Below are 26,996 nucleotides of genomic sequence, written 5' to 3'. Positions count from 1 at the left end.
ACTCTTTTTGTGTTAGCTTCTCATCAACTTGAATAAAGCGAATGCAAAACAAGAGGGAAGTAAGTATTTGAATTAGCATTAAGGCTGATTTTGTTAATATTTTAAAATTGAGAAAGACAAAGGTAATTTGGTTTTTTTTCCCCTCTGGAACTTTTTTCCCCCTTAATTATTTTGCTTTTAAATCTTGAGGTTTGAATATTACTTGTAATTTTTGTAATTACAAGTAATTAATTAATTTTATAATTAATGGGTTTTCATACTAACTCAGTACATATTTTATAGGACTGGACATAAGCTGGAGAAGCAGTCTTTTGATTGTTTTTGCCAGTTTACTTCATGCCTGAAATTGATTCAAGTGTGAATTTGTATGTAAATGCATCACAATTTCTTAATCCAGATTGTGTGTACATTTCTGTTAGAATGTGAAGGTATGGTTTTAAAAGCAATTGCAGCTGAAGATCAAGATCAGCAAAAAAGCTGAATTTGTGCATTTAAAATATAAACTAAAATCTGGAAGTAGAAGAGATGGCTCTCTTTACACAACATGAGCTTTCTTATGTTGGTGAAGTGTAAGAGTGAAAACAGGTATCCTTCTTTGATTATGAGGCAATTTATGCTTGCTTTTTTAAAAACCTGAAATCGCTGATTCAAGCTGGATGCTGGTGTTATTAATAGAAAGTTTTTCTCGGATTTGTCTTTTCATGGTACAAGACCAGGTCCCCAGGAGCAAGAAGGCCAGATGTTTGGGGGAAGGGCAGCTTTGCAACATAAGCTTTTAAATGAAGTTTTGATGTGAAGAAAAAGAGTAAGATAGGAACAACAAAGGAATGCTGGAGCTCAGCTGTTGTCCTGTTCATGCATCTGCTTTCATGTAGTCAGATCATTAACTGCTGTGAAATGATATACATGTGTCCTGTATCTTTAGTGTGGGAATTTCTTTGGCTGAGGGTAGGACTCAGTAAAAGCCCTGCTGTTGATAATTATGTTTTTTCATCATAAGTACTTCCTTGTCCCATTTGGTGAACTCTCTCAGATGTTGTCGATGTTGCAGTAAGTACTGTTAAATTCCATCTTGCATCTGCCAACATGTGTAACTAATCAGAGATCCCATTCTTCAAAGGATGCTGCTGTGAACAGATTCACTGAAGCCACTATCACCAGAACAAGCTTTTCCTTCAGCTAGGCAGGCTCGTGAAGGAGAAAAGCAGCATTTCTCTATAAAAAGTGATGTATTCTTCCAGTTTCAGAATATTTATAGTTTTGCCTCAGAAGTACAAGCTTTATGATTAAGTCCAGCCTTATTTTCAGTGAAAGACATAATTGTAATGGTGCTTTTAAACTGTTCAACTCTTTTTATTTTTTTTTGTAGGTGCACAGTTGGATAAGATAGGGTTCACCATCATCAAAAAGTGCATCAGTGCTGTTGAAACACGAGGTAATGATCAGCCCAACCTGTTTGTGAAGAGGGTGAAGCAGCTGGTCTGCTGAAGAAGGTGGCAAAGTCTCCTGTAGATCTCTGGAAAAGACTTTACCATGGAAGACATTTCACTGATTACACTGACCAAGACAGGAGTCTGTCCAGTCTGTCCCTTATGCATGGCTTTCTTTCAAGAAATGTGTTTGCCAGAAGTGCTCACAAGTGGGGAATGGCACCTCTCTTGACAAAGGGAGCCAGTTTTTGTGCACAAAACCTAAGAGAAACCTGTTGTGTTTTGTAGGCGTTGCCTGCACCTTTGCTTTGCTGTTCAAACAGAGTAATTTATTTCAGTGTTTCATTTCTGTTCAGTCTCTTAGGGCAGAAGAAGAGGAGCTGAGCAGGCAGGTGATTAACAAAAAGTGTTGACGTACTTTTCATGGAGTTAGTTTCACCCCAGGGACAAAGATGCTGTCAGGATTTATTGTTGCATATGCTCATTGTTGTACTTCCAGAATTGGAGATGGAGGAGAGGTCAGTGTGCAGACAGTATTCAAGAGGTATTTGGGATTGATTTTGGAGACGCTCTGCTGAAGTGTGTGTTGACCAGCCACTCTGAGGCTCACTGCGTTGTACATGGCATGGTGTGGAGAAACAGCTTGTTTGGTTGTATTTTTTTAAGAAAAGAGGTGAAGGCCTGAAAGTAGGTGAGGTTACAGTATATTTCTCAGTTTGTTAAAAGAGATGTTGTAATTTCTATGTGGATTTTGGGTTTCTCTTAAATTGTCGACTTTCCCTCCTACTCCCAAAGGAGACATTTAGAATTTTTCGCAAACTAGATCTTTTTTTCTGGAGGTCTGACATTGCACAGGGCAAAATACTTACATTTTTCTGCGTATCACAGTCCAGCTTAAATAAAATGAACAGAAGAGCAGGTTAATGCTTGCTGTCAGTGCAGCATCTTACTGAAAAACAGTGTCTTCCATGCATACACTTACTATACAATATTGTTAGGAACATAAGCAGCCTTTGTGATACTTAAAGTTTTGCATTTAAACAGCAAGAGGTATCTGAAGTCCTTTTTCTCTTAGACCTTTTTGTATCAGTCCTGTCTGATGCATTAAAGATGTTATTCCAGATTAGGCCATATTCTATCTGGTGTTATATTTGTTCATTCTGTTCTTTTGAATATTTTTTCAGATAAGTTTGCCTGTCTCATCACTTTTAAATTTCAGTTACTGGCATTTACAATCTGAATATTTGAGCTGGGAAACACTGCAGATAAAGCTGGCATCCTACAGATAAGTTGTCTTCACTGCAAAACCCTGTCTCAATATAGTCTGGATCTTCTCTTTACAGTAAAGGAAGCAGATTTAATAAGAAGGGTGGCATGTGCTCATGTAATGAAAGACTAGTTTTGGCCTGTAGTACAGTTACAGGCTACCTTACAATACCTCATGAATTCTCCTTACTATAAACAGTGTGGAGTATACTATATTTCTATATTTTGATTTATTATTTCTAACTGTGTTCAAATAGTTTTCTTTAAGTTGTGGACTGATTATTTTTTTCTTTTTTTGATACCCTATAAGAAAAGTGAAACAAGAACACAACTGTGGAAAAGATGCGAACACTTTCTTCATGAAATGACTATTTGGAAAAATGGTTTTTGTTGCCTTTTTTTTTTTCCCCTCAGGGCTGTGGGTGGATAGGTTAAACTGAATGGAGGTTTACGTTCACTCTGTCCTTTATGCCTTGATTTATGCACCTTGTAAGAAGGTGCAAAGTATTTGTGTGACTCGCTTGTTCAAGAGAAATTATGAGCTTTCATGGGGTAGCAGCATTTCTCCCCATAGTGGGGTCTGCCCTGAAACATACTTGGGGAAGAAGTAAAGTTCCCCAAGTCTATGCAGACTTTGCACCTTTCCTGTCCTATGTACACAGCCTCTCTAAGATGTGCAGTCAGTACACTGCTTTGTGGTAGTTACTACCAATGAAAAAGACTTGGGTCTATTAATTTTGTTTCAGAGAGTACTCAAGAAAGAAAATAAATCAGTTTTCAATTAATATTTCTCGTCTTGGGGTTCCACTGATATATTTAGGGGAGATGCTACCTCCCAGGAACTCAACAATCCACTTAGTTTGGTTTCAATCCACTTGATTTTTCCATTACATTTTAAGCAGTCGTTGATGATTATCTGTTTGCTGATTCTGAACTTAACATCAACTGCATTTAAAAAACAAAACAAGTAAAAACTCCAAAACAAAACAAAAAAACCTCTAAAGGACCTTCTGCTGATGTCTGCTGAGCTAAACAAATGGAGGGCCAGGAGACCATTCAGTTGTTTGTCTCAAAAGAGTTTGGACAAATAGTTGTATGATGAAGAAAATCCGTCTTCCAAGTGGCAGAATTTTCTACCTGTACTTTTCCTTGAAAACCATTTTTACTTGGTTATTTTACTTTAATGATAACACATCAAAAGCAAGTTATATTCAGCAGGAGAAAACAGGACAGATGCTTCTTCAGAGACTGTGCTTGTGTGCCATGTTTTTATCTCTTTTAATCATAATGGGTGTGAGGTTGGCGTGGGTGGGAAGAGAGGACAGTCTAGTGTGGGTGGAAACTGAGAATAGTCTTGTCATGTCACAGCAGAAGTAGTCTGGTATTCAGAGAGAGAAGAGCATAACGGAGATATTGAACATAAACTTGTCAATGGCTGGATCATTTTTTTTTTCTCAGTTATGTTCCCTTTTATAAAGCCAAGAAGGGAATTATTTGCTCTGAATGAATAGAAGCACAAAAATCAGTGTCTTGGTTAAAATGCATGTGAGCTTCTGATTCAGCATTGCCTTACAAGTGATTGGCTATGCTTCACTGGTAGGACATGCTGAGGCAACAGGATATGCATCCCATCTCTCACATACTGAGCACCGTGCTGGTTGGATGTGCCTCTGTGTTTTGTCTTGGAGAGAGCGTTTTGGGATTCTCTTTGGAGTATTTCATTTATTATTCTCTACTGAGAATGATAGAATGGGCTAGGTGTTTATTGAAACATCAAAGAGCTGCATGCTCCACTAGTAAAGATTCTGTGCATGTTTTTGTGTGCGAGTAGCTGGTTGTACCTTCTGAGGGGATGTGATGGGTAAAGTTTGCCAGAGCAGTATTTGTCTTGAGCTTAGTACTGGTGGAGCTGCCAATCTGAGCTGCAGAGAGAGATGGCAGCATTGAGCTGCATGACCAGGCTGGCTGCTCCTCAGGCAGAAAGTACATGGTGAAGAGGGAGTAGAAAACCTTTGCAAGTGACATAAAACCCTCTGTCATTACCTTGAATTTAGAGTGTCACTTGTATGGCTGTTTCTGTGCCATGGATTTTGGTATAAAAATTATTATTTGCAGCTATATTGCAAGTCTGTGTCAGCCTCATGTACAATGCCACTCTCAAAATAAACTTTCCTATACTGTACCTTGCTTACAATAGGATAAATTACTATCTTGCTTTCAATACCTTATATTTCTAAGCATGCCTCACAAGCTGTGTCCCTGTGCCAAATTCTGTATCAGGCAGCCAAACATCTTGAGATAATGTAAATATGAAGGAAGTTGTGCTGCGGGGCTCTACCGTTCCAGGCTGCCAATAGTGGTTGAGCCGGCAGACACAGCGTCTGAACCCTTCAGCTTTTCAGGCAGTGGGGAGCTGTTCCTTGCAGTGAGTCATCCTGTCAATTGTGTTCTGTAAATGCCAAGCATTATCAGTGTTGGATGTGCTGAAGATCTGAAATGTGCAGATTAAATCAGAACTAGGACTGTTTCAAACCAGGTTTGTATATTTTAAATAAAACATCATTTGAAAGTATGGTTAAAGGTATCATCTCAAACTATGTTGAAATATTAATGCCTCTTTGCACTCCTTGATGTCTGCTAGCAATTAGCTATGCTTTTTTCAGGTTGATGAATTTGAAACTGATCAATTATCTGATAATCTCTATCATAGACTCATGATTATTGCTGGAGGATTGTCATAGTTTCAATACTGCCATTTTCCAGAGACTTCTGCATTATCATGTCTGTTTTAATACTGAGGAATAGGTTTTGTGGTTTGACCTTGATTATACTGAAGCCTGTAAAGGTATGTTTGGGGTCAGCACAGTTGGTTCCCCCCAGTTTTAATGTCAGAACCACAGGAAATCACAAATCAACTTCTGAGATAAGCAAAAGCTCAGTGTGATAGTATTTCTTCAGCTTTTTTTATCTTGCATATGATGCAGAAGGCTTGTTCTGTGGTACTGAAAGTAGAAGAAGACATATAAAGAAGTGTGATGCATTTTGGCAAAGCTTGGTGTTAGTTTGGTACCAGAATTTTCCTGGACACCTCTGAGAAGTTGGAAGCAAAACTATTTGCTGCTTTCAGGACAGATTTGTAGTGCATTCTTGTTTGGAGTGTATCAAGGACTGTATTGTTGAGATTTTTTTTAGTGTCTTCAAGTGGTGCATAGCATGCTATCATACTTGTTCTAGGGATCATTGGAAAACTTGGTTGGGTTGATAACTTCCTATTTTGAGAAAAACAGTGTTGTGGCCCCATAGCTCTTTTGGTTTTATTTAGGTCATTCTCTTGTGCACAGTGGAACTGCAACTATACTCCTGAGTTGTGTGTTTGGATGAGCACAGATAAAATAAAGGAGATCTAGCTTATTCTGCTAATTTGAACCAGTTCTGAACCTGGCATCTAGCTTAAGGCTCAGCACCATTCCAGCAGTGCCTGCATCCTGGGGAGGGAAAAGGGCCAGTTTTACCCAGGTGGAGCAAGCAAGGGAAGGAGCAGCTGCAGCCCTGGGACAGGGGAAGGAGCAGTGCTGGCAGGGAGGAGTTCAGCAGGCTCAGGAATCTGGGATGGCCAAGGAGGCTGCAGACTGTGTGAGGAAGAGGAAGGCGTCAGAGAAGAGAGAAAAGATGCAGCAAGGCTGGGCAGGAGGAGGAGGAGGTAGAAAATGCCAAGTTCTCTCTACCATATTGAGAATTATTGCTGTGTATTATGGCTCTGTCTGACAGTAATTCATTAAAAGGCTAATGATTTTTACATACTTCATCTAATATTTATTTGGGAAGAAACTTTTTCTCATATGACTGGTTTTAATTTTCCTTCTCTCTGTTGGAACAGCTTGGTATTGAAGCTGGGAATTCTCCACAATTCTTCCTTTGTTGAAGCATATTTTGAATAAGAATACCACATAATCTGTTGTTTGAAAAGATTTCCTTGGAGTAGAAACACAGCTATTTTGTGGCATTTCTACTCTTCCAGGCCAGTGTGATTATGAAGGTAGATTGTGTTTGTAGATGGCTGCTTATTATGAGGCCTCTCAAACATCTGTGTACTGTAGTATTTTACCTCCCACTGTCTAGGCTCTGAAACAATGCAGAAGACATGGACTACCTTATTTTTCCCTTTTTCTTCCCTGCCCCTTCTCTCCCTCCCATTTTTTTTTCAATTTATATTCACAATTTTACTTCCCTGGGGATAAAACTGGCTAATGTAATGGAAAGCAAAAGCAGGGGAAGAAAAGGGGTAGAGAAGTGAATGGTATGTGAGATGATGGAAGGGCACAGAGGAATGCCAGGAAAGGGGTCCAGTGTCCATATAGAATGGGAGTAGGGGACTGAAAATACTGTGTTGGTTATGGCTCCTCTATTCATCCCAAGAAAAACTCTTCAGTAGCTTTTGGTGGTGCTTCTGGATGTAACTCCTATTTGGACCACAGTGGGTTGGAATGAGGCCTTGTATCTTAAATGGAAAGCATTTATAAACTTGAAAAAGTGCTGATTTTGAGGACTGGGAATAGGCTTAGGTTTTTCTTCATGTTTAAATCACCACATACTGGGGGGGGGGAAAGAAATGTTAAAGTTACTGAAGAAATCTTAATTTAGCATTTGTTTGTTCAGTTCCTACATTATTACAATGTGGCTGTTGATGTACCCAAAATGCAATTGAAAAGATTTGAAATTAGTCAGTGGTTTATTTATTTATTTATTTCCAAGTAAAGCTTTGTCCCTGTTTGCTTCTCCTCTCAGTTTCAGAAGTAGAATTGAGGTACATGAAATCTTTATCGAAATATAACATGAAGTTACCTTAAAAACAGAGTAACAAAAGGATTCTTCATTTACAATGTTGTTCTTGGAACTGTTAATACTATGTAGTCTCTCTGTCTTTGAAGATCATTTCTTGCCTGGGGCAAAAATTTTAATGCTAAATTTGACTGTGGTTGATCTCATGATTTTTTTTTTTTTTTTTACATAATAGGTATAAATGACCAAGGATTGTACAGAGTTGTGGGGGTGAGTTCAAAGGTCCAGAGACTTCTGAGTTTGTTGATGGGTATGCCTCTATTTTACAAATATTTTTTCAATATTTTATTTCATGTTGTTTTACTGTCAATATTTAGTTTTTTAAGCACCTTACAGTAGTTTGCTCTAGTCCATGCAAATAATCATCACGTCATTGTAAATTTCCCTACTTTAGAAAGACCTGGACTAGTTGGTATAAATAAATTAAGAACTGCTATGAGACATGAGGAGAAAAGATTGTGCTTTGTGCAAGGTTGATGGAAGTGGGATTAAAGCAGCCTAAGTTGAAGGATCTGATCAAAAAATTCAAAATACCAAAGTCAGGGATGTTTGAAGCTGGTTGCTTCATTGTTTGAAGTTTCCACCTTCCTTCTCCCATGTCTGGAACGTACCAGTGTACACACCCATGTATCTGTAATTAATCACTGTGCAAAATAAGACAGTTAGTTTAAGCCTACTGTTAAAGAGCTGTTTGGTTTAGGAGGAGGGATATGATATATGTATTAATAATAACTGTGTGTTGGGGCAGGAGACAGATGGAGAAAGGATTTGGTTTTGTAAACTTAAACATCTTAGGCTCTTTTATACCCAGTTAGCTAAAATAATTTGCAGAAAATTTTTTCTCCCTTTTCTTTCTGGAAATTTTGATGCATCTTTAATTCCAGTGACTGGAGTTCTCTTGCCACTCTGCTGTCCCTGGGGGAGGGAAAAAGAGAGAAATATTGGCGCCTGGATGAAGTCCCTCATCTCTCACCAAAGTAGTAGCCATGACTGCAAAATGTGCCATGTTCCCCCATTTCTTGTCCTGAGCACTGACAGTACATGCAGTCAGACAAGACCACTGGGATTAGTTCATTTTTATAGAGCTTCCAAACCTGTCACTTGACAGCAAAGGTCTGATTCTCAGGGATTCATTGGTATGCAAAGAAGCTTGTTTGCAGTTTGCACCAGGCTTTTCTCCAGAACCATGCATGCTCCATCTGTGCTGATAACACAGTGTTCTTTGGCACTGCAAACTGAAGGAAGCCAGAAAGTGAATTCATTTCATTACCCCAGACATTATGTGAATGACAAAGCGCTTTTATATTATATGCTGCTGTCAGTTCAGTGCCACCTGTAAGACTTTTCTTTTCCTTCCTTTATTTTTTCAAACAGCCTGTCTCCTCAAAAACGATAAGGCATCTTGAGACTTGAGGACCTGCATGTCATATCAATCTGTCATAATGACCTTGCTAAATATTAATTTATGATGTCTTACTTTAATCAATATTAACAGCACCCTGAAGTACTCCATTAGTAAACCTTTAAAGTATTACAGAAAAAAGTCTCTTTTTGGAAATACAAACTGGGATTAATAAAAATGACTGATCTATAACAGATTTTCATAGTTGTTTATCTGTGTTGGAGTTAGCCTCAGTAAGCAATAGCCATCTTTAGCCATTGACCATGGGAAGAATGACGTGCTGTCACTCAGAGAGCCTTAATTTAATGTGTTTGATATCACAAGATGCTTTTCAGTTTTGTTCTTGCTGGCTTAGCTTGGGCGTGCAGGTCTGGCAGGCAGATTTTCCTTGCTGCCATTATTGGTATCCAAATTAAATAGACTCAGGTTGCCAGTGGCTCAGTAGCAGCTGGAAGAGTTTACTGGGGATTCCAGCATCTGCTTTTAGTTACTTTTTAAAATCAGGAACATTTTTTGTCATTCCCAAGTTTCATATATTTATTTGACAAAGGAAGAATACAGTGGTATCAAGATGAGGCAAAATACTGAACAGGAAAAAGTTAGGGTGCAAGCAGGTGCTCTTTTCTGATGATTTGTTGAAAGTGATTCTATCTCTGCTCTTTATCTATCTGTGCTCAGAGGAGAACAAAGAGGGTTCCTTTTTGATATACAGTGGTACAGAGAATTTAAAATGACTGATTAATCTTTAATCCTTTGTCTCTGGACATACTCTTAGATACCCTTTTATATGAAAGATTTTTCAGAATCATAAAAAACTCATATTAACTTTCTGTATTTTAAAATGTTTGATAAGATTTCAAAGTATTTTAAGCTACCTATCAGTGACCATGAAGTTCACAGTTGGAAAGGCCTTGTGTGAAAAAAGTCTTCCAAATGGTAGCCAGGGATGTTTTTTTTTTTTTTTTTTTTGTAGTTTTGTCTCTTTTTCATATTATTTTCTGTAGATTTTTGGAAAGTAGACTGAGAGTTAAAAGAGTATGAGAAGACCAACATAGGCTTTTCTAGTACTATGAATGTGCAGATTTTCAGCTGTAATGCAAAAATCTAGTGGAGCTAAGTCTCTGCAAAATAAGGCTTAGCAATCAAATACATAATTCTATTTAGAAAAAAAAATTACAATTAACTTTGTCCATGAAGATACCTGTAACTGGTACTGTGCTATTTTGCAACAATGATCTTGTTTAAATTTAAAGGGAGGCATCTGGTGAGGAAAGCACTTTTCTACCTTTTAAGGGAAAACGTTAAATTAACCAAATACCTCACTGTAAACAGAAAGCTAGAACTTCCAATATTCTGGAAATGTGTTCCAAGCACTGCAGTGTGAGTTGTCAGACACCTCAGCTCTGGAAGTGCATCAGGGCCCAGTTCCTGTTTCATCGATGATCAGCATTATAGATCTGAGGTGCCTCATTCCCTACACGCTGTTCCATAGATTTTGTACAAGCCACTGCATGGATCAGCTTTCACATGGACCATTGCCTGTGGGAGGGGACTGCTGAGCAGTTGCAGTTTCTGCTGATGAGTTCAGGTTTGATTTCTGATGCTGTCTGGTGTGAAAAATACCAGATATTACATGTAGCAAGAAGCTTTTGGGTACTTCTGCCTTCCCAGGACTAGCAGGTTTCAAAACAATGGCATGGAATTCCTTGTTAATTTCTGTACAGTAGATGACAGTATACATGCACTACAGTGGGCATATTGCATATGAAAGCAGAGAGAGTCTCCTCCTAAACAACTTAGTGAACTGGACAGTTTTTATAAGCTCTGGCTCCCTTATTGTCAGAAAGATTTGCATAAAATTTAGAGCTGATTTGTCAAAAGCTGTTCCTTAAACATGCACAGTTAGTTTTACAAGCATAAAGTTGCCCTTGAGTGCACCGTGGCTGTTACATGAACAAGTAGCATGAAAAAAGCTAGACTAATAATTTCTTAAAATCTGGTTGAAGTTCCAGTTCTTACTGAAAAGGGATGTTTGAAGTAGAGGGGGAGAATGGAGCAGGAATAGCAAAATCTATTGGGTAGAAGGGCACAGAGCAATGTAAAGCAAATGCCAAACCAAAAATGAAGAAAATGTCTTTAAATCTTAATGGCTTCTACTATCAAACCAGGGGTTTGTAGCAGGGCTGTTTCTTTTTTTTTTTTTTTTTTTTCTCTCCAAGAGATAATGAAATGTTTCAACAATACTTTCTATTTTTTATTTTAAGAGGCTTGCTTTGGAATTCAGACGCCCATTGTTTTCCTCCCAAAATTCATCAACAAATTTCAATGAACAGAGTGCATACTTTGAATGTAAAGGAGGTTGATGATTATGAAGCAGCTATTTAAAAACTGGATATTGCATAGTGATTTAGTAACAAAACCCCCATAGATTTTGTAGCTTCTGATGTGATGGCAGTTTTTTATTTAATTAATTCAGGAGACACATTTTCTTCTTGAAAAAGAGGATTTGAACATGGAAACAGCTAGCATAGTAAAATGAAAAAAAAAAAAAGAACCTTATATTTGAGACAATCCTGAGTATTTTGGGTGGTGGTTGGCTAGTAACAGTTTGCTAGAAAATGTTATCTGACCTGTATTTTAAAATGAGATTTAAATAATTGATATAATGAGGGAGAATATTCAGTTACAGAAATAATTGCTTGGCACAGCTTTTAGAACAAAATTATTTAGTCCCAGTAAAAGGACTGCACCTTTAATCAGGGATCCTAATTTGATTTTTTAAATGTGTCTGTCATTTGTCTGACAAGCCAAGTAACAAATGAGTTCTGAATTGTATGAACGGGTCCACACATAATCTGCATCAGCCACTGCAGTGACTGAGGGAAACATGTAGCAGTAAATAATCACAGGAAAGCCAGCAAACACACAGGGCTAGGCTGGCCATATACATGTGCTCTCTTCTTGTGTCAGCTAGCTATGGCTTCCTGTTTTGAGGCCAAAAGGAGTTTTTTTGATTGCAGAAAATTCCAGTGTGCTGTGTTGTTTTCAATCTGTCAAAAAGTCTTCAACCGGATGGGTCAATCAGACAAACCTTTTGGTTTGATCTGTCTTGTTCCAAGGCTCTCCCAACTAACCTAGGAGAAGGTGGGAGTTCTGTGGTCCTGACAAATGGTCAAACAAACAAGTATTTCTTGTCCAGTGGCTAAAACGGATCAAGTAAGGCAAACATTCAGCAAAGACTCTTTTTCCTACTTTGGAAGCACCTCTTAAATGTTCTCGCACAGTGCCGAGGGTCATGCTGCACTTTAACTGTTCTCATCAACAGTTTACAAAAAAACTATGGAAAAAAACTATCACTTTAAATAAGAAAGAAAAAGAGTAAAAGAGAAATTCTTCTTCTTTTTTCCCTAAACTGTTTTTGTACATCTTTCTGTGTTTGTGAACATCTCTCTGTTTAATTAGAGGTGTGAAAATTTCAATTGCTATAGAGATCTTTTTACATGAGGGTGGTTTTTAATCCTTCATTAAAGAAAAAAAAATCAGTAAATAGTTTAAAAAATGAAATATGAAAATGGAATTTATAAACAGATTTGGATATTTGGTCGTCTTCATATCACTGAATATTAATAAAAAGGACGTTGCTTCTATGCTCGTGTGAGCAAACACGTAGTGTTGAAAGTCAATGTGTTGCTGTTCATGTAACTCATACTGATTTAGAATTCCTTTTTTTCATGTCCCTTTTCTCTTTCTGGTTATTTTCTAGATTGTAAAACCTGCAATGAAGTTGATCTGGAAAACTCTGTAGATTGGGAAGTGAAGACAATTACTAGTGCTATGAAGCAGTATCTGCGGTAAGGCTGTCTCTTGTTTATTTGGTTTTTTAGACTATAAGTTCTTATTTTAGTTCTCCTATGCAGTATGTTAAGCTGCACTAGTTAATTTTGCTATGTTTTGGAATAGGAGCTCATTTTGTACAAATACCATATTTGTTATTTGTTTTGGGGGAAGCAAAATACTTCATCAGCACTAATACTCATGTTCATATGAGACTAGCCCCCAAACACTTGGTGTTAGACACAGAAGCATTTCACTGATGGTTCAGAAACCTGAAGTGTTACTAATTTGCTGAGAATCGTTACTGAAAGTTGGCTAAGATTGTTAAAATTTGTTTCCTTTTTGTGTTTGTGTGGTGGAATGAAAAGGGAGAAGGCTGTAAAATTTTTAAAATTTTCCTCTTTTCCTCTGACCCTTGCTCTGATGTTCTGTGTGCAATAGTAATAATATTTTGAGTGTCAAAATTTTTAAATAAGAATTTAAAATATGTTTGCTATTCAAATGGCTTTGCCAATTCCTAATAAAGCTATTTTACTAAATTGCCTAAGAACATAAAATGTCACACTTTTGTGCATCTCCAGTGTAACACACTGTACTTTTAATCTGCTATTTTTATTAAATAAAATTTTATTACAACCACTACGTATGAGTGCTGCAGAAGTATCTTAAGGATACAACTCTTACATAGTATAGAAAAGTATTAAAAAAACCCCCGAAGCATACACAATAAATTATTTCTCCCCTACAGTATTTTCCATCTGAATGTTTACTCAGATATGCAATATTTCATGAGCATCAGTAAAGTCAATATAATAAATGGTTTTAACTCTAGTGGTGGTGCTTGTTGTTAGGACATTAGTGTCTTTCCAGTAAGCCACTGACTTGTCATTCTTAGCATTTGAAAAGTGCTAATAAGGAATGAATTGCACAGTATTTGTGCACAATCTTGTTTTGAAACTGGAAAGGTATCCTATGATAGAGGCATCACTTCAGCTCATGGAAGGTGAATGGATGCATTTAGTCTTATTTTCCTTATAATACCGAGTTTTCCTTTTGTTCTAGAAATCACTGAATTCAAGGGCCTTTGTAACAATGGTTGCTTCCAGTAGGAGGATTATGCTACTGAGTGCTAAAAAGGCTTCCTGATTAGAGTGAATGCAGCTGGAAGAAAATACAGTTAAATTTATTATATCATCCTTGTTTTGCAGAAGCCTTCCAGAGCCACTGATGACATACGAGTTGCATGGAGAATTCATCGTTCCTGCCAGTAAATACATGACTGTAGTTCAAATAGAAATCTTTTGTTGTTGTGCTGTTGTGACCTCAGGAGCACTCTGCAAATGCAATTCCAGAAAAATGCTTCATTCTAGTAAAAATACAGGAACAGGAAATAATAAATGATTTAAGAATATGTTCTAATCAGTATTTAGTTCCAGTGTGTGTCACATATAATATGACTGCCTAGCACAGTTTTTACTTTTATGGAAAAACTTTTGGATAGCCAGTGTAAACATTTATTCTTATTATCTTAATTGCATAATGATAAGCATCTACTTAATCTGTGATTTTTTTTGCCTTCCATTTATAAAGAGTATGAAGCTTAGCAAAAGAAAATACCGTCATTTGAGCTCATTGGAGTCCTTAAAGCACAGCTGCCTGACCCTTGTTTTCAGTGCCTTGCTAGCTCTGTGTGTAGGCTGGCTTGAATGTTCCTCATGTATTAGAAGAAAGGAAAGAGCGGGCCAGATTACACTGTGGCAGTTCAAATACAGACTTGGAGAAGACACAACAGCATTTGTAGCTCAGTTGTATGGTATCTAGTGTACACGGAATTTTTTTGGAAGAGGATAGAGGGAAACTGTGTAAGAAAATTTTTGGCAAAGTATCACACAGATATTTAGCTGATTTTCTTTCCAGCCTGTAGCACGTCTGGCAAACTGTGGAAAGCAAAATTAAAATAAACTTTGAGACAATTGCTTTATCATCTTCAGATTGCTATAATGACTTTCCAGCACTGCAGAATGTGTTTTCTTCTGGTCCTTAATTCAAAATGAGAATTAGCTCAGGCAATTCATTGCCAAAGCACATGCTAGCAGGCATGTGCTTAAACAAAAGTTGACATCCTTACCTATGTGGTGAGTCTTCACGTTTGTATTGGAAAGTGTTAAAATAATTTCTCTCCTTCTGAAGTTTTGCCAGAAGTTTCCTCACTTTATTTTTCTTTATATTATAGTCTCCTTCAGTAAAGGAATTCAGTTTAAGTTACATGTTTGAGACAGTACAGTGTTCATAAGTAGTAAACAGCTTAGTAAAGGAGTTGGTTCTGGGGAGGGAAATTTGGTCAACATTGCAGATCTGAGTTACAGTATGCTCAAAAATAGGTAGTCAGTGTTGTTTCCTAGGTTGGCTATAAAAAAACCAACACTGGAAATAGCATGGAGTGTCCTTTTCCCTGAAACTATTGCAGGAGGAGCCAAAATTAAAAGGTTTTCCTTCAATTCTGTTCTCTTTATGCATATCAGTATAGATTGAAGTTGTATGAGCTTTGACTCTATCTTGTAATTAAATTGTTTAGACATTCTTTAATTAGAATTTGTAATCTCACATATACACAAAATAGTCTCACTTTAAAGAAGACCTAATTTTTCCATGAGAATTTTGAGTAGCTCACTAGAAATTAAAGATTTTGCTTTTTGGTAGCCTTTTTTCTTGCAATCTGTGCAGGTGTATTCACTGCAAAAGAATGAAATACAGCCCTAAAATCTGAAGCAATATGCATGGATGAATCTGAAGAAATGGTGGTATTTTATGGAAAATACACTTAGCAATCACAGTTGCCTTAGAGAAAAATGGGACCTGATCAGTGGTCCTCATGTCAAAATTTCTTGCATTCAGAATGTCTAAATTTTTCTCATCCTGCACTTTCTAGTAAGTATTATTATAGGCAATAGAAATGCTTCCATTCCTCTCATTATAACCACTACAGAGATGTAATTTTGTGATTTAATGCAACTTGAAGTAGGAAGATGGTTTATTTTCATCTTTTACAGGTTCTTGTTTTCATCTGTGTACAATGAAACCTGTAGAGGCCGAAATTATTCGATTTGACACGCAACAGACAAAAATAAAAGCTCTTTGCTTATCTGTATTTCTGTACTGTACTAGAGATGCCATTGTTATTCAGAACCTTTGTCATAGTATTCTCTGTAGGTTTTTTTGCATGTTTATTCTTCTGTGTCTTCAGAGGTCATTAAGTTTTCTAAGGATTTGGATCTGCTTGCAGTTTCCAATGCAAGGTAGCCTAAATGCAGTATCATTAGGTGCACAGTACCAACAAAACTGAATTCTAATCATGAGGACAATCAGTTAATGATGCTAAAGTGGAAGGCAGTGCCTTCCACTGTTCCTCTCTGTGGCACCCAGTAACATTGCTGCTCACCTTGCAGTGTATTTCTAAGCACATGGGTCCAATGCAGCAAAACAATAACTGCACCTGTCAGACTTTAAAAATAGATGGACAAAGGCATCCTTTTGCAGGTGGAGTGAAAGACAAGTTCTCAAAATAAGTAAATAAGATGATAATTCTAGAACAATATTACTTGTGAAAACAAGCACATATGTTCAGTGTTGCTATGTTTGGAGATACATAAGTGGTGAAGTGAAGTGTGTGCAGTATGTTTCCATGCAGGGGTGGGAGAAGGTTTATGTTGCCGTGGATCTTATTTTATTTTAATTTTTTTTGAGATATTTATTTCTGTATCCCATAGAAAGTGGGAGTCCAGAATCTCGAGTCAATGCTGTTCACTTCTTGGTCCACAAGCTCCCAGAAAAGAACAAAGAGATGCTGGAAATTCTGGTGAAACATTTAGCAAAGTGAGTGCTATGACCTGCTTTCCTACCTACCTTGTCAGAATTCTTGTCTTTACTATTCTTTGACTACAAAGGGCTTTAGTGAAGTGTGGCTGGAGCTAAAGCCCATTTTGATGCTGTCATCCTCAGCCCCAAGAACCAAACGTGCAAAAGCAGACAAGACATTTGACTCACGCTGTGCATATTTTGGCGGGAAAGGCAGAAATCTAAGCCGTTAATGAAGCCATAGAAGTATTTACTTTAGCAGTCCTGCCAGCAGCTGAGGGTTTGATTGAAGTGAGAAAGGGAACATTATACTTTCTTTTCGCAAATTCTGGCAGAGGGAATAGTGGAGATCTGTTAGCAAATTTAAGTTGGTTTCACACTTGCCCTGGTCCAAGGCTAAGCGCATTTTATATATTTAAGTTCAGTAAGAGACTGGTTTTGTTTTTAAGTTGCCACTGGAAGAAGGGCTTTTCAGTTTTCCAGAATTTAGTAAGACTTTATTTGAAGAAACTTTGCACAAAACAAACTTCTAAAACATAGATTAAGGAAATGCAGTGTTTTCATTCGTAGACTGCCATTTCCAGCAGTAATGGAAATTTTTCATAACCCATTTCCTGTTTTTTCCTTCAATTCTTTTCAAAAAGTGTTTCAAAGCATGCCAAGAAGAATCTAATGACTGTGGCAAACCTAGGGGTAGTATTTGGACCAACCTTAATGAGGCCACAGGAGGAAACTGTAGCAGCCATCATGGACCTGAAGTTTCAGAATATTGTCGTTGAAATCCTGATAGAAAATCACGAGAAGGTAAGTTTTGCTATGTTTTCATATTTCTGGGCATTGTCTGAAACAATCTGCTAGCCTTAATGGGGTTAAGCATGGAATTAGGCATGCCATTAAGTGAATAGAATTTACTTCTAAAGAATATTCTCTATACACAGTACGCTTTTGGTTATTTATCCTTGATAATCATTCCTGTTCATAGCTGAACTGACATTTCAGAATGCATGTTTCGTGGCAGTGGTAGTGCTTCTGTGTGCATAGTACACCAGTAGATTTGCATTGGGATTTTTGCATTTGCTTTTTTTCTGAGCAAAAGTGATGCAAAATGAGAAAAGAGCCTGGGTTCAGTTTCTGGCTCTTCCATCAAGTACTTTGACCAGGGTCTGAGTTCATTGTTTTATGTTTCCATTTTACCTCAAAATAAAAAAGAAGACACTACTGTACTCTAAATTTTATGTAAAAAGCACGAGAGAGCCAGGTATTAACACTTCCTTTGTTTTCAGCTGAATGTGTGTTATTTTAAGCCTTTGTATTTGAGGTAGTACTGAAAATAGAAATTGTTGTTGCTGCTGTTACTAAAGTTGCCAGTTACTAGAGTGCCTCACATGTACAAGGTACTGTCCAGGACATTACTGCATGTAATCTGGGATCGGAAATTAAAAATAAAAATAGTAAGAAAGTAATTCACTTGTCTCCTTATTTGTGTACTCTTTTGGGAGTCCCTTGTGTCTAGGTTGACTTCTCTAACTGGATGTTTAAGGTACTTTGTACTGAGAGATGGACAGCATCTCCCTAATTCTTACTGTCAAAAAAAACAAAAGTGCTTTGGAAAAATCCCAAGATGTGCTTCTTCCTCTCTCCTTTCTTAAGCACTCGGAGCATTGAAATTGTTATTTCCTTTAAAGGTTAACGGTGTTGAAATTGGCTCTTTAAGTCAAGTGTTATCTACTCTAAATAATATATGTTTCAGGCTTTTCTGACAATGTAATTATGCTCCCTCCCTGATTGATACAGGCTGGGCAAAGCTGCTGTTGGCATAGCTGTGTCCACATGGTGGCTTTTGTTGGCTTAGTTGACTTAGGAGTGTAATGCTGTCCTCACACGCACACTGAGCAGATATGGCATTGTTCTGTTGGAAAAAACTGGGCTGCACATGTGGCTCAAGTTCTAAGCAATAAATATTCCAAGAGCTGTAAGACATGGTATTAATTTTGGATCTTAGAAATGAAAGTAAACCTTGCAGTTGAGCTCATGATTTTAATGCTATTGAGGTGACCACACAAATTAAAGGAAGTTGAGAGAGAGCAAGCAGAGCCAGGATGTTTTAATAACATGTGGAGGTTGAGTTGTGTTTATTCAAATCACCACAGATTAACACCATCCTATTCTTATGCCAGCTCAGTCACATGTCTCTTAAAACTGGACACTAGTTTTACTTTTGAAACATTAGTGGCCTTTCTTGCTCCTCTGAAAATGTGGAGAAGTGAGGAATGGAAAGTACATCAGTATAATACTGCATAATTTTCCATAATTTCTTGGTTTTATGCCTTCTTTAGAACTAGAAGGGTATAATTTTTTTAAGGGATTTCTGTCATTTCACTGCCAATTCTAACAGTGAACTTGTCATCAGTGGTCTGCCTGCAGCAACCTCTCCCATTCTAGACCTGCTTCCAAAATGGAAAGCAGCCCCAAGTGTGACCTCTGTGTGTTTATAACAAAGGCGATGGAGAGGTGTGTTGAGGCATTACAAAAATTTTATAGTCAAACTGAGTACACTGATTTTACAAGTGACATTTCTTCGTTTAAGGCAGACCAAGGACCTACTTTTAAAGGCAAGCAAGGTCATTGCCAGTCTAATGTTCATTTTATGTTGTTATTTTAAATTTCTATGCATTTCAGACTTTCTGAGAGTCTTGCATTAAATATTTTTATTTATAGCCCAGGTGAAGTCCTAGGAAATGTCACTGGCTGTGGGTTAAAATATTTTAATATTTTGTTCAGCCACTACTCCGACTCAGCTAACTTTTAGCAGCTTCTGCTGACAGGAGCAAAGTTTGGAATTGTAGGAGAGTGATGGAGTCAAGATGGAGGTGCACTGACCCTTCACACTCGGTGCACATGTAATTTCCAGCTCTGGTACTCTGCAGAGAGGCATTTCTTTTCCCCTGTAGCCAAGGAAATGACCAACAAACTTTCCAACTGTAGAAGCAGGAGCCATCAGCGTTTCTGATATAAATATGGAAACCTGGTAGGCAGAACAGTAAAAAATGGTTAGGATTTTTAAATTCCATCAATTCCCATTATGTGTTCTGTGGATAGCTTTATTGAACGAGAACCACTGTTCATTTTTAGGAGACATAATTGGGTTACTGGCTTTGAAATCCTGGTGCAGTCATTCCAGTATCATCACTTTTTGTTCTAATTAGAGAATTTCTGTGCAATGAATGTGTGGAAACCTGAACACAATCACTTACCCTAAGATAAGAGTATAAGCTGGTTTTGTTGTTTATTTTTGGATTTTTTTAAATTTTTTTTTTGGTGGGGTTTTTTTGGGTGGTTTTTTTTTGTTTTGTTTTGTTTGTTTGCTTGGGTTTTTTTGCTTTTTTGTTGTTAAGCTTTGTCGGTATGTGCATCCTCCTGGCTAGAAACCAGTCAGTGCCACTTCCCCCTTGTTTACAGGCTGCATATGTACATCCAATTCATGTCTGTGAACCAGTTACAGTGTGTTGAGGAGGGGATGTTTTGCAAAATGCTGAGATTGGAACACTGAAGCTAGGCCATTCAGCCTGATGTGTTGCTTAAATGGCATTAAATTGCACAATGATTAAGAGTAGGAAGGGATAGAAGAGCATCAGGGAGGGAACTGTTTAGCTTTTGTCAGTTCTAGGCGGGTCTCTGTCAGGCAGAGTATTTCACAGTGCCCACTTAGAAGGTGAGCTACACAAGCAGATCTCTGCTTTGTAAGAAAAAGACAAAAACTAGACCCAAGCTGAGATATTTTGCTCAGGACTGTCAGAACCACCTGCTGTGGAAGCAAGGGACAATCCAGAGGATAATTAGACCCATAAAATATCTTGCTTTGCTTCTGTCCTAAGGCTATAGGGGAAGGACAGCCAGATTTTGTGTCCTGTATTTTCCCCTTCACTAAAGAAGCATCAAGGAATTCATGTTTGTGTCCCATCATTATGTTTGTTTTGCTTTGAGGTAACAAGCTCAGGAGCTGACTGCAGCTGTGCTTGTACAGTGCCTGGAGCAATCTTGGCCTTTAGGTAATCTTCTAATGAAAAGTTAGTCAACTTGGCCCCCAAAAATGGTTTTGATTTCTCTTTGCCTCCTCCAAATGAGTTTCTAGGGTTTCAATTAGTTTTTCTTCCCATGGGCTTAACAGATTGGAAATTTTGGACATTTTAGTTCTTCTGGTCTTTTCTCTTTCTTGTGGTGAGGAAGAAGGTTGGTCCATGCCATGGCAGCATGAAGAGCATGCACACATTTATCTTGCTGTTTGTTGTAGAGTTTATAGTGTATGTTATTGGAGTGAATGTCACTATTCAAAGGGCTTGTTTATTTGCCATTTAGAGATGCCTCAGTGGTAATGTGAACCATTTTGGTTTCTCAATTCCCTGAATATTATTTTAAGAAGGACAAAAAAGGCACCAGAATAAAAAAAAGTCTAAGAAATGAAAGAAGATGAGGGAGGAGGTTGGAATAAAAATCTCAGTGGGACTGGAATATTTAAACCAGCATATGGGGGAGGAAAGAATAGTGAGTACAAATAGCAAGATTATAAAAACAGAAAGAAGATTAAGATTACGGTGAAAGAAAATTAGAAGGAAAAAAGCGAGGGGCTAGACCTAGAAGCTCCTTCTGGAGACTGGAAGACCAGAATCTGAGGAAAGGGAATAGGCTTATGTAAAAGATACCTTTTTCTTAAATCCAAACAACCTATGGGCACAATTATCTCCAAGACACTCAAGCTGAAAAGCTCAGTATTTCCTAAATATAGGGCAGATACCTTTTCTCTATCAATCTTTCTATAAAGGGGAAAGATTTTACATATTTTAGACAAAATGTCTTTGGCTTAGCTTTGATATGTTGAAATTAGTTTTAAGGTGAATTTTTTAAATGAAATGCTTTTTTTTTCATACTTTGGGCACTTTCATGATTTCTTTTTTAAACTAGAAAAGGAAGAGAAGAATTTAATACTACTGAGCTCTTAAGCCAACATCAACTTCATGTAGTAATCCTTGAAAAATCTTGTCTTAAAACATATTACAGTGCATAATGCATGCAATATTCGTGAGACAGAAGGAATGGAAGCGGTGAAGTCAGTTTGTTTTAGAGCATGAAGCAGCACAGTCTCCCCTTGGCAATCCAGCAGCTCTGTTGCAGGTAAATGCTTCAGGGTGGAATGCCACGCCACCAGATAAACTTAAGACTGTTTTTTGGAACAGAGCAGATCTTTTGAAGGGACACATGAGAGTTACTGAAGAAGGTTTGTTTCAGCTTTCCTGTTGCTTTGGCTGCAAAGGGGGACCAAGAAGCAATGCAGTGCAATTATAGTGGTTCGCTGTGGAGCAGCAATTTGAAACCTCCACAAGCTGAATGTTTCTCAAGTCAACAAACGTTGGACTTGGAGGGGGGAAAAATGACATTAAAATATCTCCATTAGCACAGAGTTTGTGGTAAAAACACGTGAGGGTATTCAGGAGGGTATTCAACACATGCTGAACTTGAAGCATGTAACTCATCAGAAGTGTCATTGAAACTGTTAGTGAACTTAATTTTAATTGCATGCCTTAATCATTGGCTGAGTCTCAAGCAGAAAGGGCAACAGACGCAACAAAGAAGTTCTAGTAGGAATCAGAGCAGCTCTTTTGTTCCACTGTAGTGTGAGCAAACTCTTTAAATCCTTTCTCTGCCCTGTAGATAGCATAAAGCCCTTCCATGTAAGACACATACGTGTGGTGGTTAATGGACTGCAAATATTTTTGTTGTTGTTGTTTAAAAGACTCCAGTTTTCTAAATGTGGTCTATGCATAGTAAGAAGACTGACTATCAAATCTCTACTCACGTTTGTGACTGCAATTTATGATATTAGAGGCAGTCTGGATCAATACCTGGATTGGTATGCTGCTAGACTGGTCCAAAAGAAACAAAACATGCACTGTGAGAAATCATATTATATTAATAAAGAAAATCAAAACAAAAGTCATGATCTCAGGGGTCGAAGAGACCTGCTGAAATGCTGTACTACAAATACATGGCACATAGAAATAGTATATAGATTTCTGACTTCTTGTTTTGCCTACCTTATTTACAGTTAATTTGGGGGAACGTCCCTTTACTTCATACAGAATTTCAAAGTGATAGAGAGGTCATCTTGTGCTGCCCACAAGCAATGTTCCTAAGTAAGTAAAGAGACAGGATGATGAAGGAGTGGAATTCAAGTGACTAATATTTACTTCAGTCTTGATGGTCAGGGTGTTGTACTTGCATGTATGGAGGAGGCAGCAAGGGAGAAGTCCTTATGGAGACTGCCAAAATGGATGTTCTTAAATAAAATCTTGTTAGTAAAAGAAAATATTCTGTAAAATATTGCAAGGGACATGAAGAGGGGAAAAGTTGTTGTGCTTCTGAAAAGTTTAAAAAGTAAATTCTTATGCAGAAACTGTGTGACATAATGTGTTTTGCATGTACTCTTTGGAATTCTAGTAAGCTTTTGCCTTACCAGAAGGATTAGTGTATTTCAAACCATTAAACATTTTTGTATTGAAAGTACATGGCAGTCAGCTGATAATACTTTTATTTCCAATATTTTCAAGTGCATGCTTCTTGCACTAATAAAGCATCAATATTTCATTTGGACATACAATAGAAAAGCACGTTCTTTATCTCCAAAGAACCTATAGTCATAATGCAAGGTAAAAAATGTATTTTAACAAAAACAATGAGCAAAAAATACTTGAAAAAGCAATGATGTAAAAATCCTTGTAATGGCAGCAAGGATATCTGTGAAAAAGAAAATGCTGGTGAGGCTGCAAGGTTGGCTGCAGTTGGAACCGTGTCATTTGCAATAGTCTTGAAGATCTTGTCATTTCATTCTGATGATTTGCTTGGTGACAGTGTGGTAGGGGGTAAAATGTGGGTTTTTATACTCAATTATCTGTTCATAAAATCTGCAGTAAAATAGATGTGTATATATAGATATGATGGTTTTGTTTGTATATGCACATGTATATATATGTTTTTACATACATATATTTATTACAAATGAAGGGGAGATACCTGTGCTGTGTTTGGCCATAGTTGTTTTTGCTGGGTCTTGACTTAGGTTTCCAAGTGCCATCTTTCATCTTCTTAGGACTTCTCACACTCTTTGTAAAAGAAAATACATGCGAACATTCTCCTTCTGCATTATTTTCCTTTGAGAAGTGTGTAATGTTTTAATGTTTTAGGAATCAAGGTAATTAGACTGTCTATTCAATCTTTTATTTTAAGGCATTTCTCTGCTATTTTAAGTAGTTCCTGTATCTAAACAAGACTCACATAGCTATTATGTGTAACAGGGAAAGATAACCTTTTTAGAATACTCTCCTTGGTGTGAGTTAGAGTAGGGTGAGCACAGAAGAGAAGGTGAACCTGCTGTTCCTGCTGGTGCAGTGGACAAATGTGGAGGTATTCCCAGCCTGGTATGTGTTTAACTCTCTCATTTCCCTTGATGGCTGAAATGGAGTGGTTGATAGCAGTGAATGGGCTGCATCAAGAGCGTTCTTCTCATGAATTGTTAAAGGTGGAGTGTGATGTGATACAGTGGAGCTGCAGTCTTTGTATCAGGAGTGCTACTTTTAGAAAGGCTGACTCAACAAACTCAGAATTCGCCAGCCATCAAAGGACGTGCGTTCTTAACCTTGGTATGGGTTTCTTTTTTTTTTCCCCTTCCTTTGCAGCTGTCCTCTAGACTGTAATGTTGTGTTTGCAGGCCTTTTGGGTTCTTCCTTACATCCCAAAACTTGAACTACACAGTTCAAGGGAATCACAGCAGATGAGTGACTGTTAGAGTCTACTGATACATCAAGTCTGTCTGAAACTTCCCTAGGTTCTTTTGTCACTCTTGTAGTCTGCAGATTGTCCAGATCTATAGTTGTTTTTGTATAAGAAGAGGAGATAGCAGGTACTCCAGTCAGAAGGAGATTGAGGTTCAGAGTGTCCACAAATCCCTATAAGCAATGTTTCATTTAGTTAGGGGTGGCCCAGCTGCCAGGCAGATGGGCTCAGCAAATGATATCTTTGCAATGAAGAAAAGGCTTGCCTTGGATGGATTCAATTTTAATTTATTTATTTAGAGAGCTTTGTGGTTTGGCTCACAGCCAAGGATGATTCCTGTTTCTTGTTTTGACTTACACCTGGTTACTTTCCAGGCTGCATCCACTGTTGCACTGCAATTCAACAGTGTGTGCCAGGCAGCATCAAGGGCATTATTGATGGTCTCTGTTGGTGGCCCTCTAGAGACTGAGCCACAGGTAGTTGTCAGCTCTGGATCTGATTCTACCCCCCCACCTCCCAATATAATGGCTGTGAATAATATATAAATGTATTTTGTGGTTTGTAGTGGCGTTCAAGCCTCCAAATCCAAAGCCTCAGAAAACCTGCATCTTCTTCAATCTCACAGAAAGCAGTGCACAGCAAATCATACTTCACAGTATGTAAGTGTTGAAGTGCAAAAGACAGGATAGCTATTTTGAGGCAGGCACACTTGTATTGGAGTGGACATGATGGTAACATCTGGGAGCTAACTTATTTAAGAATTCTGATGAAGCTGCTGATAATTTTTCTTGGAGAATTTTGTAAACATTTAAAAAATATTGAAAGTGAATTTTAGAAGTAATCAACTTTAATGACATTTTGCACCCTGAACACATATTCTGTTTTGATGTCAAGAATTCCTAGTGCATGTAGTTTTTATTTATTGAATTGTGTTTGTGAACAAGAAAAAGAAATAAATATTTTCACCAAAACCAGGAATGTAACATGTTGATCTAACATCGTCCATAGTAAAGTAAAAACATGAACCAGTAAGAAACTACAATAACAAAGGATATTTTTTAAAAGATTTCCAGATTTCCAGATTTCAGTACTCTGGAAGTTTTATCAAATTGTTAGAATTGGTGCAGAAATCAGTTTTGAAATAAAACTGTTGTCCTAGCACTCTAGAAGTTGATATTTTGTAACTTCTATTACGATTAAACTTTTAATAACTCCAATTAGCTTCTGTAATCCCTTCAAATAGGGAATAAAAACCCTAGAACTTTTCATTTTATTGAATGTGGTTTTTACTGTTAAAAAATGGATTACAATTAGTGTGCAATTAGTGGTTATAATTAGTGGCTGAACTATTGTAGTAGTGTTTTAGGATGCTTATTTTCACCTTGAAATTTCTGAAATGCTTACATCTACAGTAAAATTGTAATTTGACATAAAAGACATCATTGCTTTGGTTTCAGAAAATGGCAAAAAGCAGGGTATGACCACTGTCTTCATTATCCTAAGAGGAAAAAAATGTTGAAAATTAATCTGAGTAAGAGCACACTGTGAACCACAAAGACAGTTGCCATTTTTTTAGTGTTTTTGTCTGTAATATAAATATATGATTTTTGGTTTTGTGCAGATTGCTGGGTTTAACCTGAATTGGGCTTTCCTTACATTGAAAAGAAGCTAAGTCAAGGAAAGACCATGGTGATAAGCTCCTCTTGCACTATCCCATTAACTGCTAATGTATAAAATATTCTTTGATCAGCATATATGATAGCCAGTTGTCATGGAAATGCAAGGAGTACCATAGGGATAAAATGTGTAAGGGGAGAGCAGTACATGTGCCATAGCTAGATAATGTTTTATATTATTCAATGAACATTAGTGGAAGTGTCTGTGTTTGTATCTTTTATTTAACAATGGCAAATCAAATTGGTATCATAGGGAAATTGCCCAAATAGAAACGTATGTTATTCTTGTCATGAGCAATACTCTTCTCCACAACATATGAATGTATGTATGTATGTATGTATGAATTCCACTAGTGAAATTCCAAAGAATTTGGAATAACCTTGAATGTTCTAGCTTTTGTATTACACAGTGACTTCTGATGCTCTGGTTTGTCTTTGTGTATTCAAAGGATATAGATGCATATTCTGGGTGCTTGGTGTTATGAGACTGATAGGGTTTTTTTCTTGAAACAAAACCATGGGACTGCTTTCTTATAAGAAATCTCACTGATTTCTTATAAGTTTATCTTCATTAATTCTATTACTAAGCCTCTAGTTTTTTCTCCGCTCTTTTTCACCCCGCTCTGTCCTTGCTGTTTGCTTCCCACTGATTTTTAGAGGAAATTTTAATTACCCCAGTGAAACAAAGCAGACAGAGATGACCTGATGTCTGGGTCTTTTCCTCAAGTAATTCCTGGCAAACATACTGAAATTCATTAATTAGTTCTGCTTGAGACCAGAACGAACAGATCAGTATTCTCTTGTAGCAGCAGAATCTAATCTACATTTCCATGTACAGCTATACATCTAGTCATAAACTTGTGGAATAAG

At 37.4% G+C, this 26,996-nt stretch overlaps 1 protein-coding gene across 2 annotated transcripts in view; it reads left to right on the top strand.

The window, feature by feature from the left end:
• The window catches only part of ARHGAP10 (Rho GTPase activating protein 10), a 137,715-nt gene that overhangs the window by 72,654 nt on the left and 38,065 nt on the right, over positions 1 to 26,996 (top strand). For both annotated transcript variants that reach the window (XR_011679894.1, XM_071431479.1), the window contains exons 12-18: positions 17 to 59; positions 1,370 to 1,435; positions 7,711 to 7,785; positions 12,701 to 12,788; positions 13,980 to 14,038; positions 16,539 to 16,644; positions 17,271 to 17,430. Coding sequence is in view for 1 of the 2 variants with exons in the window: in XM_071431479.1 (XP_071287580.1) it covers positions 17 to 59; positions 1,370 to 1,435; positions 7,711 to 7,785; positions 12,701 to 12,788; positions 13,980 to 14,038; positions 16,539 to 16,644; positions 17,271 to 17,430 (597 nt within the window). In the remaining variant the exon portion in view is untranslated. The remainder of the gene's footprint in view (positions 1 to 16; positions 60 to 1,369; positions 1,436 to 7,710; positions 7,786 to 12,700; positions 12,789 to 13,979; positions 14,039 to 16,538; positions 16,645 to 17,270; positions 17,431 to 26,996) is intronic.

The sequence above is a fragment of the Agelaius tricolor genome, unplaced genomic scaffold (genome assembly GCF_023055355.1).
Source record: "Agelaius tricolor isolate 1412-34295 unplaced genomic scaffold, bAgeTri1.0.p SCAF_8, whole genome shotgun sequence".
Lineage (NCBI taxonomy): Eukaryota > Metazoa > Chordata > Aves > Passeriformes > Icteridae > Agelaius > Agelaius tricolor.
Note: the sequence above shows the minus strand (reverse complement) of the source record. Positions and strands in the feature narration are given on the sequence as shown.